We start from the raw sequence: 17,187 nt of genomic DNA on the forward strand, positions 1-17,187 counted from the left end.
TACATTGAGTTCTTCAGTAAATAACCAGACGTATAGCACAGTATGCCAGGCACTGCTCTATGCCAGGAGTCTGCACACTATAGCCCACGGGCCAAATCCAGCCTACCACCTATTTTTAATAAATAAAGTTTTATTAGAACACAATCATGCCCATTCATTTGTGGATTATGGCTGCTTTTCTGCAACAATGGCAGAGATGAGTAATTGTGGCAAGAGCCTGGGTGAGGATAGTAAGGAAATTGTAAGGTTTGCTGACCTTTTTCTAAGTGTCTAGTTGCCGCCTGATCCTCAGGGTGGTCCTGTCAGGTGGGAACTCCTATCACCATTTTATAAGTGGGGAAACTGAGGCATGGAATCGTCAATAAGGTAACAAGTAGGCCTGAGATTTGAATCCAGGTTGTGGGCTTTGGAGGAGGTGCTCTGAACCACTCTGTCTGTCCTGTCTGTCTCCTGCCCAGACAGACAGAATCACAGTGATTGCTCCCCAGATAGCCCACCGGATGCCCCACCCACCTGAAAGCCAGGAGATTCGGGTCTAGGACCCAGCATCGCTCTGATTACCCAATTAGTCACTCCTCAGGAAGACTGTTTGCTCATCTGGTCATAAAGCCTTGGCCCCAGCCAGTCCCTAGGCCCCACCCAGGGGCCAGGTAGCATGATTCATACAGGTTCTCCCAGCCTGGCAGTTAGTTCTGAAGTCTAGCAGATGGAGGAGGCTCCCAAGGCCCCTGGCTCCTCCCCTCTGGGACCAGGCGTTGGACTGTAAAGAACAAGGCCTCTCTACCTTGTCCAGTCCAGTCGCTACTGGCCACATGGGGCTATGCAATATAAATTTAATGACGTCTGATAAAACTAAAAATTCCTTAGTCTTACCAGCCACCTTTCAATTGCTCAGTGTGGCTGGTGGTCCGCGTACTGGACAGTGCAGATACAGAACATGTCCTTCATTGCAAAAGGACAGTGCAGCCTGTCATATGATGCCCTGGCATGGGATATAGCCATGCCAAGCTGTGCAGCTCAAGGATAGAAATAGCCACGGGGCCAGCCAGAAAGATCTTGTTAAATCTGAGTAAGATCATGTCGTGCCACTGCTCAAAACCCCGCATGGCTCCTACCTTACTAGACCAAAAGCCAGAGTCCTCACCATGGCCCACAGACCCTGTGTGGTCTGGCCTGTTTCTTCCCACAACTCTTACCCCATCACTCTCCTCTCTGCTGACTCTCCTTCAGCCACACTGGCCTTCCTCTGGTTCCTTGAATTGACCGGGCACAGTCCTGCCGCAGGGCCTTTGCCCTTGCTCTTCTCTCTCCCTTGGATAGCCATGTGGCTCTTTCCCTCCCTTCCTGTAGCCTTTGCTTAAACCCATCCCTGCCTTGTTTTTCTGTATGCACTGTCAGCATCTGAAATATATTGTTCTTAACTTGATTGCTGTTGGTCTCCTCTGGCTAGAAGGTAAGTCGCATAAAGGCAAGGGAATTTGTGGGATGTATTCAAGGCTATGTCCCAGTCTTAGAACAATGCTTGGCTGGCACCTAGCAGTTGCTCAGTAAATGTTTTGGAGTGAGCGACTGGATGGATGGATGGATGGATGGATGGGCAGGCGTATGGCCTTTCCATGAGGAGGACAGTAATAAAACTCTGGCCTTGGACCACTTGGTGGAGAGGTCCTAGCGGCTGCAACTAGATTCCTTCAACTGTGACCCCTTGGTTTAGGGTTAGGATGAGTTGTGAGCACAAATTATTTGAGGTCCTCTACCTCCACTTAGCATCCAAAATAACAATATCAGAGAATCTGAGTGGAAAGAAGTGCAAAAAGTTTTTGAAATCAATGTCTACATTGCCTTATTGGTAACCTCACAATGGATGTACCCAAGCCATTTGATCATATCTTTTTTTTTTTTTAAAGATTTTGTTTATTTATTTGAGAGAGAGACAGTGAGAGAGAGCATGAGCAAGGAGAAGGTAGGAGGGAGAAGCAGACTCCGCATGGAGCTGGGAGCCCGATGCGGGACCCAATCCCAGGACTCCGGGATCATGACCCGAGCCGAAGGCAGTCGTCCAACCAACTGAGCCACCCAGGCATCCCAATTTGATCATTTCTTGGTAACAGCAAAGCTTGCTTCTAGTAAGGCTCGTTTGTGTGAAGTACCTTAAATAGAAGGATATAACATACCATCAACATCCCAATCATTATTTCTTGCCAGCTTATTTTTCTTCCTCTAAATTTTTGTTTGTGAAAAAAGAGTATATATCATCCATATAGAAAAGAATGATATTCAGTGGGTAAATTCCTTAATGTTTTTCTCCCTTTCTGGTACCCTGCTTTGCTAGTGTGCTAAGCACACGCTTTGGTCTGCCTGGTAGGTGAGCCAACATTGCCTGTATCCCATGGACAAGATTCATTTATTCATTCATTCAGCAGGTGTTTATCGAGCATCCACTATGTATTGGATTCTGTGCTAGACCCTGGGGACTCAGCAGTGCAGGACAGAGATGGGCTCCGTGCCCCTGCAGGTTGCTAGTCCTAAGCGTGGGGAGGGAGAAGGTCAGAGACAAGGTGCAAGTAAACAGTTCGACAGGATAGGACTAGGGATGATTGCAGTGGGATGGGCACTCAGGAGATAGGGCAGAAGGAGCGAGTGAAAGCTCACTGAGGCAGGCCAAACCCTCTTCTCTAGAGCCTCCTGCAGAGAGGGGCTCCATGCAGTTTGTCAAACAGAACTCATTCCCCCAGCAGCTGGCAAGAGGCCTGAACCAGATGACCCAGAAGGTCCCTTAGTGCCGGGAGTTTCCGTGATTCTGCAAGGGGAAAGAAAAACCCTGATGTGAACCCAGCACCAAATACGGTTGGGCTAGGTTCTTGGCAGGCACTCGAGGGAGGCTGGTGGTGGTGTTAGTCCCATTTAGGTCACAGTTGGCCTGTGCCCACATCCTGGGAGTGTCCGTGCCTATGGGTAGGATCTCACGGCCTGTGGAAAGAACTGCCAAGAAAGTTGGGACTGAAAGAGGCTCTCCAGGTGCCCATTCCTCTGCCCATTCATTCATTCATTCTTCAGATGGAGGGCTCTCCATGAGCAAGACACTGCTCTAAGTCTGAGAGGCTAACTTTTTCCTTACCCTGGAAGGATGCCAGATATCCAAAGACATACTTAATGCCCACCCCTGACCCCACATCTCCTGTAATTACCCAGTCATCCTCCCCACCTAAATAAGAATCTCCTAGTTGCTGAAATCCGGTTCCAATGGCCAACAGATTCTAGACATTCCTAGATGGAGGCCCCCCCCAATGTCTCAAAACCCCTCCTGCCTCCCATACAAATGGCCAACAGGCTGCCACACACTGAGCACAGGACCTCGTTGGCTGTGCCGATGACGACACTCTCAGCTAGACCAACTCAGGAGAATATCTGACAGTAGCCGTAAGGAGACATTCTTATTCTCGAAGGATGAGAAAAAAGCAGGGCTCTGAGAGATGATGCAACCTGTCTTTCTAAGAAGGTAGAACTGGAGTCTCATGATAGCAAAGCCTTGGGCAAGCCACCATTTCTCAGAGCCCCAATTTCCCTGTTGAAAAGCCGGGCCAGTGAAGCCTTCCCTGGCTACTGCTGCAGGTGGGCGTGGGAAATCAGGTGATGTCATGCTTTGACAGATGTGTGGTCCTGTGTGAAACTGAGGGAAGGTGGATCTCCTTGACAGAAAGAGTGATGCCTGTGCTCAAAGGTAGGCTTGTGATTTTTTTTTCTCTGTTTGAAGATGCAGCATTTCCCAAGAATGTCTGAAGAGGATAAGTCATTCCCCTTCGATGGCCGCCATTTTGAAACTACAGTTTTCCACCAGGAACTGTTGTTATGGAATATGAATAGGAGTATAGAGAGGAGCCATGAAATAATTTCTGTCTTTAGTGTTCACAGAGCACTCTCAAATCCGTGGCCTACTGAATCATGTCACGCTAAGGACTACAGCTTTGGCATTTGGCAGACCTGTGACAGGTTGCTTATTCCAACAGTTCCTAGCTGGGTGCGTGGGCAAGGCCCTTTACCTCTGCAAACCTCAGCTTCTTCATCCACAAAATGGGATGATTCTATTGAAGCATACTGATTACCTCCCATAGCCTAGCACAAAGTACAGGCTTGGTAAATCCTAGCTAATATTATTCGTGTGGTTTGCAATGCCACTGTTATGATCATGCTGATGAGGTCCATGATATCATATGCCCCATTCCTGAGAAAGAAAAACATGTGACCGTGAGGCAGTCATTGTCTTGCCTGGGGTGGCCTGGCTAGTGGGTGACAAGCCAACCCAGGCTCCAGCTCCTGCCCTGGTTCCTGACCCTACAGTTGCTGAATATTCAGTTGCTGGGTGGTGCTCTGTATTCAAAGACCTTTGTTTGCTCTTAATAAGAGCTCTTTGTTGCTCTCCAGAAGGAGTGGCCTCCAGCCAGGGCCTGGACCCTTTAGCCTCCAGTCCCCCACGCCCACTGTTACTAATGGAAGTGGATCACATCCTCTGGGTGCGCGGGAGCAGGGAAGTGGAAGGTTGAGTAAGACTCACCGGCTTGCACCCGGCAGCTGGCAGGGCTCCAGGCGCGTGTCTGTGTGTCATCTGCAGTGGGACAGCTGTCCCGTTGTGTCTGAACATGCTCATCAGAGAGGCCAACGTTACAAATCTGCACTGTCAGACTCCTGCTCAGAGAGCGAGGCCTTGGCTGGTTTCCCCCTCTCCAGGGCTCCCTCCTCCTATTAGCTGTAAGTACACTGATGGAGCCCACTGTGTGCCAGCGGCTATGCTGAGTGTTTCTCCCCATGTGGTTGCCTTTAATGCTCAGAAGCTGCTCCCACCCCCCTGCCTCATGGGTCCCGTGCTTGGCCCAGCAGCCTCCAGGGTGATCCTTGAAAATATGGTCAGGTCTCAATGGGCTTTGGCTCCAAGCCCTCCGTCCCCCACATTCAAGCATCACAGCCAGCCCACAGAGTCTGACTCAGTCTGGCTCCAGGCACCTCTCTAACCTCTGCTTTTCCATGCTCCCTGTCCCATCTACCTGTTGTTAACACACTACTTCAAACATGATGGCTTATGCTGTTTTATTGTTTCTGCTCATTCTGTGCGCCAGAATCAGCAGGGCATGGAAGAGATGGTTTGCTCTGCTGTATGTCATGTCTGTTGGGTCTGGAGCTTCCAGAAGTCCTCTTCATGCCCATGGTGGTGCTCCATGAGGATGGCCCAAGAGCTGGGGGCTGGCTGCAACAGCTCACTGAGGTCAGAGGCAGAGACTATGGTTCTCGCTGTTTCCTTGGGGTCTCTTCTTCGGGCACTTGGGGCCTCTTCCTCTCCACATGATGGTCCCAGCAGCATTGCCAGACTTCTTACATGGCCACTTTGGGGTCCCAACTGCACAGAAGTGGGAACTTTCAGGTCCTTTTAAGGCTTGAGGCTAGAATTGGCAGAGCAACATTTCTGTTGCAACCTCTGGCTAAAGCAAGTCACAGATCTAACACAGATTCAAGGGGAGGGGACTGTGGAGGGGCTGGTGTGGCTCATCAGAGGTCAAAAACAACAGAGACAATGAAATTCCTATTCATTCACTCTTCTCCAACCACATAGGTCTCCATGCTCTTCCTCAAGCCCATCTTACACACCCTGCCTCAGGGCCTTTACACTTGCTGTTTCCCTCTCCTGGGTTGCCCTTACCCAAATATCCACAGAGCTTATGCCCTCTGTTCAGCCTCAGCTTAAATACTACTTTAGTACGGAGACCATACCTGACCCACCTTCTCAGAACTGGTGCATTCTGTGTCTCCTTACCCCACTCTGTTTTTGTTTTTGCACTTATCACCTCCTGACATAATATTCATCACCTGTTTACTGTCTAATCTTCCCCAGCCCCCACCTCAGTATGTAAGTGCCATGTGAATAGGGCATTTGCTTTGTTCACGTCAGTATCTCTAGCTCCAGATAGGACACATGGTAGATACATTTGTTGAATGAATATTTGAGATGAGGAAACTGAAGTTCAAAGGTTAAGTAACTTTCCCAAAGACACACACATTAATGATCGACCGAGATAGGATTCAAACCCAAGCAATTTAGCATCTAATATTAAGCCTTAGAAGTTTTGCTGCCTATAGAGGTAATTGCTTAGGTAATTATGGCTGTTTCCTACTTCCACTCCCTGTGTCCTTTCTCCATTAAAGGTAATCTTTCTGCAACTAAAATTGGATCAGGCATAAAACCCATCTTGAAGGTGGTGTCCCTCAGCTTCAGTGGAAGGCCCTCCCTTCTTAGACCACAGCATAAGCCACAGCAAAACTTGGCCTCCAACAGTGGCCTGATGTAGTAGAACAAATACAGATTTCTGAGTCAGGCAGACCTGGTTCTGTTTTCAGTGCCCCTACTCACAGATTAAGCATGGGCAAATTAGCAATCCATCCGTTCATCAATCCATCTTTCTATCCATCCATCCAACCATCCATCCATCCATCCATCCATCCATCCATCCATTCATCCATCTTCCCATCCAACCATCCATCCATCCATCTTTCATTCTATCTTCCCACCCATCCATTCATCCATCCATCCATCTTCCCATCCAACCATCCATCCAATCATCCATCCATCCATCCATCCATCCACCCAATGAGCATTTATTAAATTACTTTCTGAATCAAGGATGATGCTAGGTCCTGGGGTGCAGTGGTGAAGAAATGATCCCAGTTCCTGCCCTCTGAGAACTTTCTTCCAGTCTCCTAGAGGAGACAGATGTACTCACACAGTCACACAAATTTATTTGCAAATATTATATATTTATTTACAAATTGTTACATGCTATAAAGGACTTAGTGTGTGTGTGTTGGGGGGAATGTGTAACAAGGCACCTGTAATAGTGCAGTGGGGCAGAGGCAGTTTCCCTAAGGAAATGACATGTGAGTCAGAGCTAAAAGGATAAATAGGTGTGGTAAGTTCATTGCAGACAGTGGGAACAGCATATGCAAAGGCTCTGAGGAAGAGGAAATCGGAGGAGGAAACCATCTTGGTCTCTGAAAGATCTTAAAAAATATGTAGTTGGGGAACAAAGAGCCCTCTAGACACAGATGAGTGTCCGACCATGCAGAGCTTTGAGGACTGGCATGGGGTTGGGCAACCCATCAAACTTCTCATCTGTAAAATGGGATTGATAATTGTACCTATCTCAATATGTGTGAGCCTCTGTGGTCAGCTGAGTGACAGCAGGCTGCAAGCCAGCCTGGGATGGTCTCAGCTGGGGTGATCGTCCCTGCTCCACTGGTTTTAACCTTTAGCAGGTAGCTTGGGCTTGTTCACATGGCAACAGCTGGGATCCAGAGAGCAGAGAAGCTGATAAGGCTTAGAACTGGCCAGCATCACTTCTGCTGCATTCTGTTGGTCTGAGCAGATCGCACAGCCAGCCCAGATCCATGAATGCATGTGAAGCTCCTAACACAGTGCCTGGTGCACAGGAAGTTCTCTGTCAATACTATTATTATTGTTACTATTTATGGTATCACTATGCATTTGAGTAATGCTTTATTTTGGAGTTCTACAAATCATTATAGCCTATACTTTGGAAAGATAGTTGGGGCAAATAGGACTGGTCCCATCTGACAAATGTAAACAAGTTCAGATAACTGCCCAAGGTCACACATCTAGCTAGTGGCTGCATCCAAACACTAGAACCTAGATATTATGTAACCTAAAGCGTATTTGCACACACAGCTGCTGAAAGTGAACTGTTTGCAGATGATGGTATTGTCCCGATCACCATCCTGGTAAATAGAATAATGAAAGCACAAATGCTTTTGTCAGTGGTGCAAGCTAGTGACCATCTGCACAATTTAGGTATGCAAAGATTTATTTTTATTTTTATTTTTATTTTTTAAAGATTTTATTTATTTTATTTGACAGACAGAGATTACAAGTAGGCAGAGAGGCAGGCAGAGAGAGAGAGAGAGGAGGAAGCAGGCTCCCTGCTGAGCAGAGAGCCCGATGCGGGACTCGATCCCAGGACCCTGAGATCATGACCCGAGCCGAAGGCAGCAGCTTAACCCACTGAGCCACCCAGGCACCCAACAAAGTTTTTTTTTTTAATTGGCTCCCAAGCTCACTGTGGTCAATGATGGTTCTCTTTTTCTTCTTGCCCAGAGAACCTCTCTGTGGATTCCAGTGGCTTTTCTTCTCCACCTGTTAATTTCCTTCAAGAATTGCCAAGCTATCGGTCCATTGCACGCAGGAGGACAACCATTCTTTCCCGAGACAAGCAAAGTGGCACTTTGCTGAAGCCAACAGACTCTTACAGCTCCCAGCTGGAGGGAGGAATCACCGAAAACTTCAATAGCCAGTCGATTCGGAAGTATGCACTGAACATCTCTGAGAAGCGGAGGCTAAGGTTTGTTTGGTGGCCATCTAGAAGCCATCTGATGTATGTTTTGGGCAGAGGTGTGCTTTATGCATGGAATGCATTTCCTGAAGAGTTCACGTAATTAGAAATGTATGACTCAGGGTCAGCCAAGCTGCAGCGACAAAGTTACCCAAACATGTAGTAGCTCGACATATTAGAAGTTTGTTTCTTGTTCACATCAGTTCTGGCTTCAGATCAAGGGGGAACTTTGTAGTCATTTAGGGACCCAGGCTCTTTCCAGCTTGTGGCTCTGCAGCTGTGTAGAGCCTCATTGTTATCTGCAATCCCTCCCTGTTTCCGCTCCCCTCACCCCTGCTAACCCCTGATCTACTCTTTGTAGATTTGCCATTCTGGACATTTCAGGTAAATAGAATCATACAATATATGACCTTTTGTACCTGGCTTCTTTCACGTAGCATAATGTTTTCAAGACTCACCCAAGCTATGGCATGTATCTGTATGTTATTCCTTTTTACGGTTGAACGGCACTTCATGGTATGGATGGATATGCCTCGGTTTTTTTGTCCATTCATCTGTTGGTAGGTTGTTTCCCACCATTTTGGGTTTTGGGTTCCCACCATTTTCCCAACCATTTGGGTTGTTTCCACCTTTTGGCTATTGTGAATAGTGCTGCAGTGTGCAAGATTTTGTTTGGGACCCCCTTGTTTTCAGTTCTTTGGGGATATCTGCCTAGGAGTGGAATCGCTGGGTCATAGTGGTAATTCTGTGTTCAACGTGTTGAGGAATATCCAGGCTCTTTTCCCTAGGGGCACACCATTGTACATTTCTACCAGCAGTGTAGGAAGGCTCTAGGTTTTCCACATCCTCTTGGCTGGGGTTTTATTTGATGCTGAGGCTTAAGGACGCTTTAATGATCATTGTCATGTTGGGGTTTTTTCCTTAATTTTTAAAAAAAGATTTTATTTATTTATTTGACAGAGATCACAAGTAGGCAGAGAGGCAGGCAGAGAGAGAGGAAGGGAAACAGCCTCCTGCTGAGCAGAGAGCCTGATGTGGGGCTCAATCCCAGGACCCTGGGATCATGACCTGAGCTGAGGGCAGAGGCTTTAACCCACTGAGCCACCCAGGCACCCCTGTCATATTGTTTTTTAACGCAGGAACATTCAGGAGACCCAAATGAAGTATTTATCTGAGTGGGACCAGTGGAAACGGTACAGCAGCAAGTCTTGGAAGAGGTTCATAGGGAAGGCTCGTGAGATGACCACCCACCTGGAGCTGTGGCGGGAGGACATTCGAAGCATAGAAGGTACTAAACCCCCTCTCTGCACGTGCTCCTCTGCAGGAGACCCCTGTGCCTGGGGGAAAGTACAGCTATATTTTCTCTAACCTCTAGATGAAATTTGGCACTTCCTTCCATGATGAATGGGAGCAATGGCACCCGTTAGGATTAGCAGAACCTGTGTCTTCGTCCCCAGGAAAATCAGTTATTTTCCTTTCCCTTCTGGTTGTATTATCTTGGAATATCACTCATGCTCATCACTGCTTTGAAATTGCAGCAGTGAATCTGCAAGATCAGCCACTAGGTCTTATTATTTAATGTGCTAATAAAGATGCTCATGTATTATTCTAGCACAAATTTGGTTTTTAGTATTATAACTGTATGCCCATTTGTATTTATTTTTAAGAGTTTATTTTTTTTTTAAACTAATCTATTCACCCAACATGGGGTTCAGTCTTACAACCCTGAGATCAAGAGTCCCATGTTCTACTGACGGAGCCAGCCAGGTGCCCCTATATTTGGTACATTTATTATTTCATTTTGTATTTTATTTGTTATATTTATTTTATTTGTCATATATATATGCAAAATATATGATTCCATTTACTTTTTCCAATTTTTTAAAATGATTTTTTATTTATTTGACAGACAGAAATCACAAGTAGGCAGAGAGAGAGGGGGAGGCAGGCTCCCTGTTGAGCAGAGAGCCTGATGCAGGGCTCAATCCCAGGACCCTGGGATCGTGACCTGAGCTGAAGGCAGAGGCTTTAACCCACCGAGCCACCCAGACACCCCAATTTTTTCCAATTTTTAATTTAAATTCTAGTTTGTTAACATATAGTATTTGGTGCATTTATTTATTTTAAAAGATTTTATTTATTTATTTGACAGAGATCACAAATAGGCAGAGAGGTAGACAGAGAGAGAGGAAGGGAAGTAGGATCCCCACTGAGCAGAGAGCCCAATGCGGGGCCTGATCCCAGGACCCTGGAATCATGACCTGAGCCGAAGGCAGAGGCTTTAACCCACTGAGCCACCCAGGGCGCCCCTACTTAGTGCATTTAAAATGTTATTCTGGGGACGCCTGGGTGGCTCAGTTGGTTGGACGACTGCCTTCGGCTCAAGTCATGATCCTGGAGTCCTGGGATCGAGTCCCGCATCGGGCTCCCAGCTCCATGGGGAGTCTGCTTCTCTCTCTGACCTCCTCGTTCATGCTCTCTCTCACTGTCTCTCTCTCAAGTAAATAAATAAAATCTTTAAGAAAAAAAAAAATAAAATGTTATTCTGAGATGGGGTTCGTTAGGCGTTGCCAGACTGCTAAAAGTACCCATGGCCCTAAAAATATTGAAGATCCCTACTTTTCCACATGGGTAAGGATTGGGTTGTAGTATGGTCAGTCAGCTCTGGCTGCTGTAACAAAATACCATAGACAGGGTGACCTCAACAACAGAATTTTTTTTTTTTTTTTTAAAGATTTTAGCATGAGCGGCAGAAGGTGAGAGCGAGAGGGAAAGGAAGAAGCAAACTCCCTGCTGATTGCCCCTCACCCCATGCAGAGCTTGGGATCATGAGCTGAGCTAAAGGCAGACAGTTAACTGACTGAGCCACCCAGGTGCCCCAAAATGCTGGAGACTGGAAGTTCAAGACCAGGCTTCCTTCTCACCGTGTCTTTACATGACCGTTACATGACTTCATCTTTGTGTGCTCTTGGAGAAAGAGAAGGAGAAAGAGAGAGAGAGAAAGTTCTGATCCCTCTTGTAAGGCCACTAAACCCCATCATGGAGACCCACTCTTACAACCTCATCTAAACCTAATCACCTCCCGAAGGCCCCACCTTGAAATACCATCACATTAGGGGGTAGGGCTTCACCGTAGGGCGAAGGGGTGGGGGTTGGAGGGGTGAGATAAAATTCAGTCCATAGCAAGTATACAAAAACTGGAAGTTGCGCCAAAATAAAAAATTAGGGGAAAACATTGAAACACTTGGGTGACATAGCAGAGCCAGGGTGAAAATACCTCTTAGGATGACATAGTTTCTACCGTAAAGCAAAAACGATTTACAAACAACTCCTCAAATCTGCTAATGTAGGAATTTTGTCAAGTTCATAGGGAATGTGGCAGGATGAATGGAAGAAATGCTGTCATTATTACTATTTTAAGACCTATAAAATACTCTTGGTAACTTACTCAATGAAGTACCTTTTTCAATTGTTGTTTTCTTTGGGGAATGTAAACTCTATCACCAGGGGCTTCGTGGGCTCACTTAAAACTTAATCGTCTGGTTGTACTTTTTCTAAGATCTAAGTATAGCATCACAGTTGGAGCCAAATAATAAAAGCTAACCCTGACTGACCTTTTTCTGTGAGCCGTGCATTGTGTTGAACATTTTCCTTGGATGGGCTTAGTTAATCCTCATAAGAGCATTCCCTGTAGGCATCATTTGCATGGCTCAGGGAGGTTAAAATACTTATCCAAGTCCACTCAGCTAAGATGAGGCAGACCCAGGATTTGAAGGATTTGATCCAGGCCGATCCAAGCTTCCCAGCCCAGGGGTTCAGCCACTATACCCAGCTTCCTTTTTTGGTTAGTGGTGGCCTTCCTGGAGGTTTTTGTTCAGTGCATGGCTGGTCAGAATTCAGGAATGGATTCATACATTTATTTTATTTTATTTTATTCATACTTTTATTTTATTGTATTTTATTTTATTTTATTTGGAGTCATACATTTATGGTTCGTTGCAAAAGCACTCACTTAATCCACTGGGGAAAGTGTAGCCTTTTCAGTAAAATGGCATTGAGTCAATTAGATATTCATATAAGAAAAGATAGATATTGAGTCCTGCCTCAACATTGTCAAGTAGTTAATTCAAGGTCAAGGGTAGATTTAGAAAGAGGGAGAACCTTAAAACCAACGGTAGAAAACCAAAATACTTCTTTACTCTCCCATCAATATTACTCGAAATATTGCTTTTCGGCTGATTGGTTCTACTGTGGGTAATGCATGTGGGTCAATAGTCCTGATCAGTGATGTCTGGATTTCTTTTTTCCAGGGAAATTTGGCACTGGGATTCAGTCCTATTTCTCCTTCTTGCGGTTTCTGGTGTTGCTGAATTTGGTGATATTTCTGATCATCTTTATGCTGGTTTTGCTCCCAGTCTTGCTCACCAAATACAACATCACCAACAGCACCTTCGTGCTCATTCCGTCCGAAGACACAGGTGAGTCTAAGCCCTGGTTTGCTGTGAGAATGTTCTTGTGGCTGTGTACCTGTCTACACAGCTTCCTTCTCTGGGAATCTTTGTATTCTAAGTTGTTGGTGCCTACGTTAGGATGGGCTTGGGTATGCTGCAGAAACAAGTGATTCCGTAACTCTCAGCACCTAATAACCACAAAAGGTTCTTTCTCACCCCGGTACTATTGGGCGGTGGCTTTGTTCTGTATTATCTTCACTCTGGAGCCCAAGCTGATGGAGCAGCCTCTCTCTGGACCACTGATGGTCACTATGTCCAAAGGAAAAGGAACCAATGGCAAACATCTCTTAAAGCTACTGCCTGGAAATGACACTTTTCATTTCTGCTGCATCTCATTACCCAAAGCAAGTCACTTGGCCAGTCCTGATTTCAGCAAGTCATTTGCTGAAATCAGGAAAGCACTGCAAGCTAAAAGGAAAATTTAGCAAACATGATATAACCTACTCCTGTAACTTTACGTTGAGACTTTTTTGTCTGGTAATGGGGACACTCAGGCCTCCACCAGTCATGTGCCAGATGTTACACCAAGTGCTGGACCTGTGTTTTCTTATTGAATAATCAACATAAGGCTCATCTTTGGGGCATCCTGTGTTTTCAAACAAAAGCACGGAGAGTCTTTGTCATTCTACAGACATTACTGTTTCCCCTCTAGGTATGAAGCTCCGCGCTGGGGGCCAGAAGTAGGCAAGTGGAGTCAGAGCCTGACTTCAGTGAGAATTATAAAACGGCAGAACTGGAATTGGCCTTGGCAGACAGAACTGGTTCTACTCCCTTCTTTAACAAAGGGGAAACTAAAGCCCAGAGAAGGGGTGGTAGATTGGGTTATTTTCCTCAATTTTTCACTCCCCTGTAATTGTGATTTGTAGGGCCTCCCACTGTGGGGAGAGAATAGTTTCTGTCCCATTGGTATTGCACTTGGCCATGTGGCTGATTTTGTCCAGTGGAGTATTCGCTTGAAATGTCTTCTGTGGTTGGCTTGCCTATGAGAAGAGCATTGCTCAGATAACCATTGCCTCAGCCTGGGCCCCAGAATGAAGTCATATGGTGCAGACCTGAGCCCATGTGGAAGCCTGGGTTCCATCCTAGCTCAGCCTGCATCAACTCAATGAACTTAAGTTGCAGCTCCATGAATGAGAAAGCTGATGGAGACTTGTTCACTGAGACTTGGTGGTTCTTTGTTACGAAGCAGTAGCTCACTGATACAGGAAAATGAGCCGTTGATGAATGAGCCGTTCAAGGATAAGGTAGTGTCATTAAAATTGACATTCAGATAATTTCTTAGTTATTTGTGCATATGTAAATGCATAGGTTGTTTTAATGAAGCTGTGTGTTTATTTACACACACGTACAGATCTTTTTTTTTTTTTTTTAAGATTTATTTGTTTATTTGACAGAGAGAGAGATCACAAGTAGACAGAGAGGCAGGCAGAGAGAGAGGGGGAAGCAGGCTCCTTGCTGAACAAAAAGCCCGAAGCAGGGCTCCATCTCAAGACCGTGAGATCATGACCGGAGCCGAAGGCAGAGGCTTAACCCACTGAGCCACCCAGTCGCCCCAAGATCTTTTTAAAATTGGTTTTCCTTCACCTGGATTGTTTCCATGCTACTTTTTCTTAATTAAAAAAATTGTTTATTAAAAAAAATTGGTTGTCCATACAGTGGAATCACAATGATTGTGATCACAATCGCAATCGCAATGATTCCACTGTATGTAATGTGCACTGTATGTAAGTGGACCTACATACAAAGTATATAGAAAAAAAATATGTACAAATAGTATATACAAAGTATATAGAAAAAAGTATATAGGAAAAAACATATATCAACAGGTGTGTAGGGAGGGGAGAAAATGGTGCTATACTTGGTATATTGGGGTTTGCACTACAAACAGAAAACCACAAATTCACAAACATCCAAACATGATTATATGTGACATCTCTAAAGGAACATACATGTGCAGGCCTATATATACAATTTATGATAGACACGTTGTGGAAACTGTAAACCTCTTTTCCACTGATCTTGTTTTTGTTTTTTACAGATGTTCAGTGCACCATATATCCAATAAGTAGCTCTGGACTCATATACTTTTATAGTTATGTCATAGACTTGCTCTCTGGCACGGTAAGTATTTAACATAATTCTGTATTTGGACCCTCAATAGACTGAAAGTAGGTTATTTTATTTTTTATTTTTTTAATTTTTTAAAAAGATTTTATTTATTCATTTATTTGACAGAGAGATCACAAGTAGGCAGAGAGGCAGGCAGAGAGAGGAGGAAGCAGGCTCCCCACCAAGAAAAGAGCCTGACGTTGGGCTCAATCCCAGGACCCTGAGATCATGACCTGAGCCGAAGGCAGAGGCTTAACCCACTGAGCCACCCAGGCACCCTGAAAGTAGGTTATTTTAAAGATCAGATTCCTGATTGTCTGCAGTGAGAGCCAGGCACAGGATTTGACACAAATATGAGTAAAAGAAACAGGATTTGCAGGGACTTCATCAGCAATGATAATGTTCCCCTACCCATGGCTAGAACATAGAGAAAACAGGCTTTGTCACTTTCAGCCACTGGCCATTCCCTAGTCCTAGCCCCCTTTGGACTGACTTGTAACAAAATACTGAGTCTCCCCCAAAGACAGAAGTATCAGTGAAAATCCCCCCAGATAGAATCTATTTAATTTCTCAGACACTGTAAAGCCTTACATGGTAGGGTCCCAGACCACCCCGCTGAAAGCCACACCTCTGCCTCCCAGTAGTCACACACAGAGAGATGCATCAGACATATATATGCTCGTGTGTGTGTGCACACCACATGCGTACATGTCCATATACATTCCCCCAAATCCAAAGTCACCCCAGTTTGTTAAAGCCTTGCTCTGAAGTGGAACTAAGTTCATCCTTCCTATCGTAGTTCCAAGAGTTGTTTTTTTTTTTTTTTTATCTTCTTTCTTCTAAAAATTGATTTTTTGTGTGTGCATCCATTTGTATAACCCTCTTTTTTTCAGGAAATAAGGTTGTAGCTATGAAAAGTGGCCGTGTCTGCCTTCTAGACCGGTTTTCCCTCAACCTCAGCACTGCTGATGTTTGGGAACCAACACTGCTTTGTTGTGGGGGCCTTTCCTTTACACGATAGGAAGTTCAGTGTCCTTGACCTCTGTTTACTAGATGCCCGTAGCAGCCACAGTTGTGACAAATCAAAAATGTCTCCAGGGGCACCTGGGTGACTCAGTGGGTTAAGTGGCTGCCTTTGGCTCAGGTCATGATTCCAGGGCCCTGGAATCAAGTCCCACATTGGGCTCTCTGCTCGCAAGGGAGCCTGCCTCCCTCTCTCTCTCTCTGCCTTCTGCTCTGCTTACTTGTGCTCTCTATCTGTCAAATAAATAAAATCTTAAAAAAAAAAAAACAAAAACAAAAAAACCCACCACCACTCCTTTTGAGGGGCACCTAGCTGGCTCGGTGGGGAGAGCATGTGACTCTTGATCCCAGGGCAAGAAGTTTGAGCCCCATGGGAGGTACAGAGCCTATTTAAAAAAAAAAAAAAAGAAGAAGAGGAAGAAGAACCACTCCTTTAGATTTAAAAAAAAAATACAAATATATAAAATAAATCTTTGGGGTGCCTGGGTGGCTCAGTGGGTTAAAGCCTCTGCCTTTGGCTCAGGTCATGGTCCCAGGGTCCTGGGATCGAGCCCCACATAGGGCTTTATGCTCTGCAGGGAGCCTGCTTCCTCTCTCTCTGCCTGCCTCTCTGCCTACTTGTGATTTCTGTCTGTCAAATGAATAAAATAAAAAATCTTAAAAAATAAAATAAAATAAATCTTTCTGAAAGTTACTGGTCTTAAAATGCCATGTCATTGAGCGTCCACTTTTCGAAACGTAAAAAGCTTTGAGTCTGTCCACTGCATTTGATTTTGAAAAAGCAGTTTTTACATCTCTGAGCTCATATTTTCCTTGGAGCAATGAGAAGGGACTGTTAGGTGATTATTAAAATGTCCACCATGCAAAAGATGAAATGGAATCAGCTGTCTAAAACATGTAAGGAAGAAAGAAATTCAGGGACTAACCCAAGGTCACTAGTGAAAGCAAAGTGGGATTGGAGTCCCAGAACTACTGTTGGGCCTGTTTGTGCAGATGACGTTCCACAAGAGAAGTTTCTCTTTGTGGATCTCCACACAGTATAACCTCCTTCCTTATAGGAAAAATTGTAGGACCCTTGATAGATGCACTTAATAAATGTTCCATAGACTGTATGTGATGACAGAAGAGTTGGTCAGAGAGGTTAAACACTGGCT

At 45.3% G+C, this 17,187-nt stretch overlaps 1 protein-coding gene across 2 annotated transcripts in view; it reads left to right on the top strand.

The window, feature by feature from the left end:
- The window catches only part of TMC7 (transmembrane channel like 7), a 54,892-nt gene that overhangs the window by 8,256 nt on the left and 29,449 nt on the right, over positions 1-17,187 (top strand). For both annotated transcript variants that reach the window (XM_059415967.1, XM_059415968.1), the window contains exons 2-5: positions 8,156-8,399; positions 9,530-9,678; positions 12,701-12,868; positions 14,940-15,022. In XM_059415967.1, the coding sequence (XP_059271950.1) occupies positions 8,156-8,399; positions 9,530-9,678; positions 12,701-12,868; positions 14,940-15,022 (644 nt within the window). The remainder of the gene's footprint in view (positions 1-8,155; positions 8,400-9,529; positions 9,679-12,700; positions 12,869-14,939; positions 15,023-17,187) is intronic.

Source organism: Mustela nigripes, chromosome 11 (assembly GCF_022355385.1).
Source record: "Mustela nigripes isolate SB6536 chromosome 11, MUSNIG.SB6536, whole genome shotgun sequence".
NCBI classification, from domain to species: domain Eukaryota; kingdom Metazoa; phylum Chordata; class Mammalia; order Carnivora; family Mustelidae; genus Mustela; species Mustela nigripes.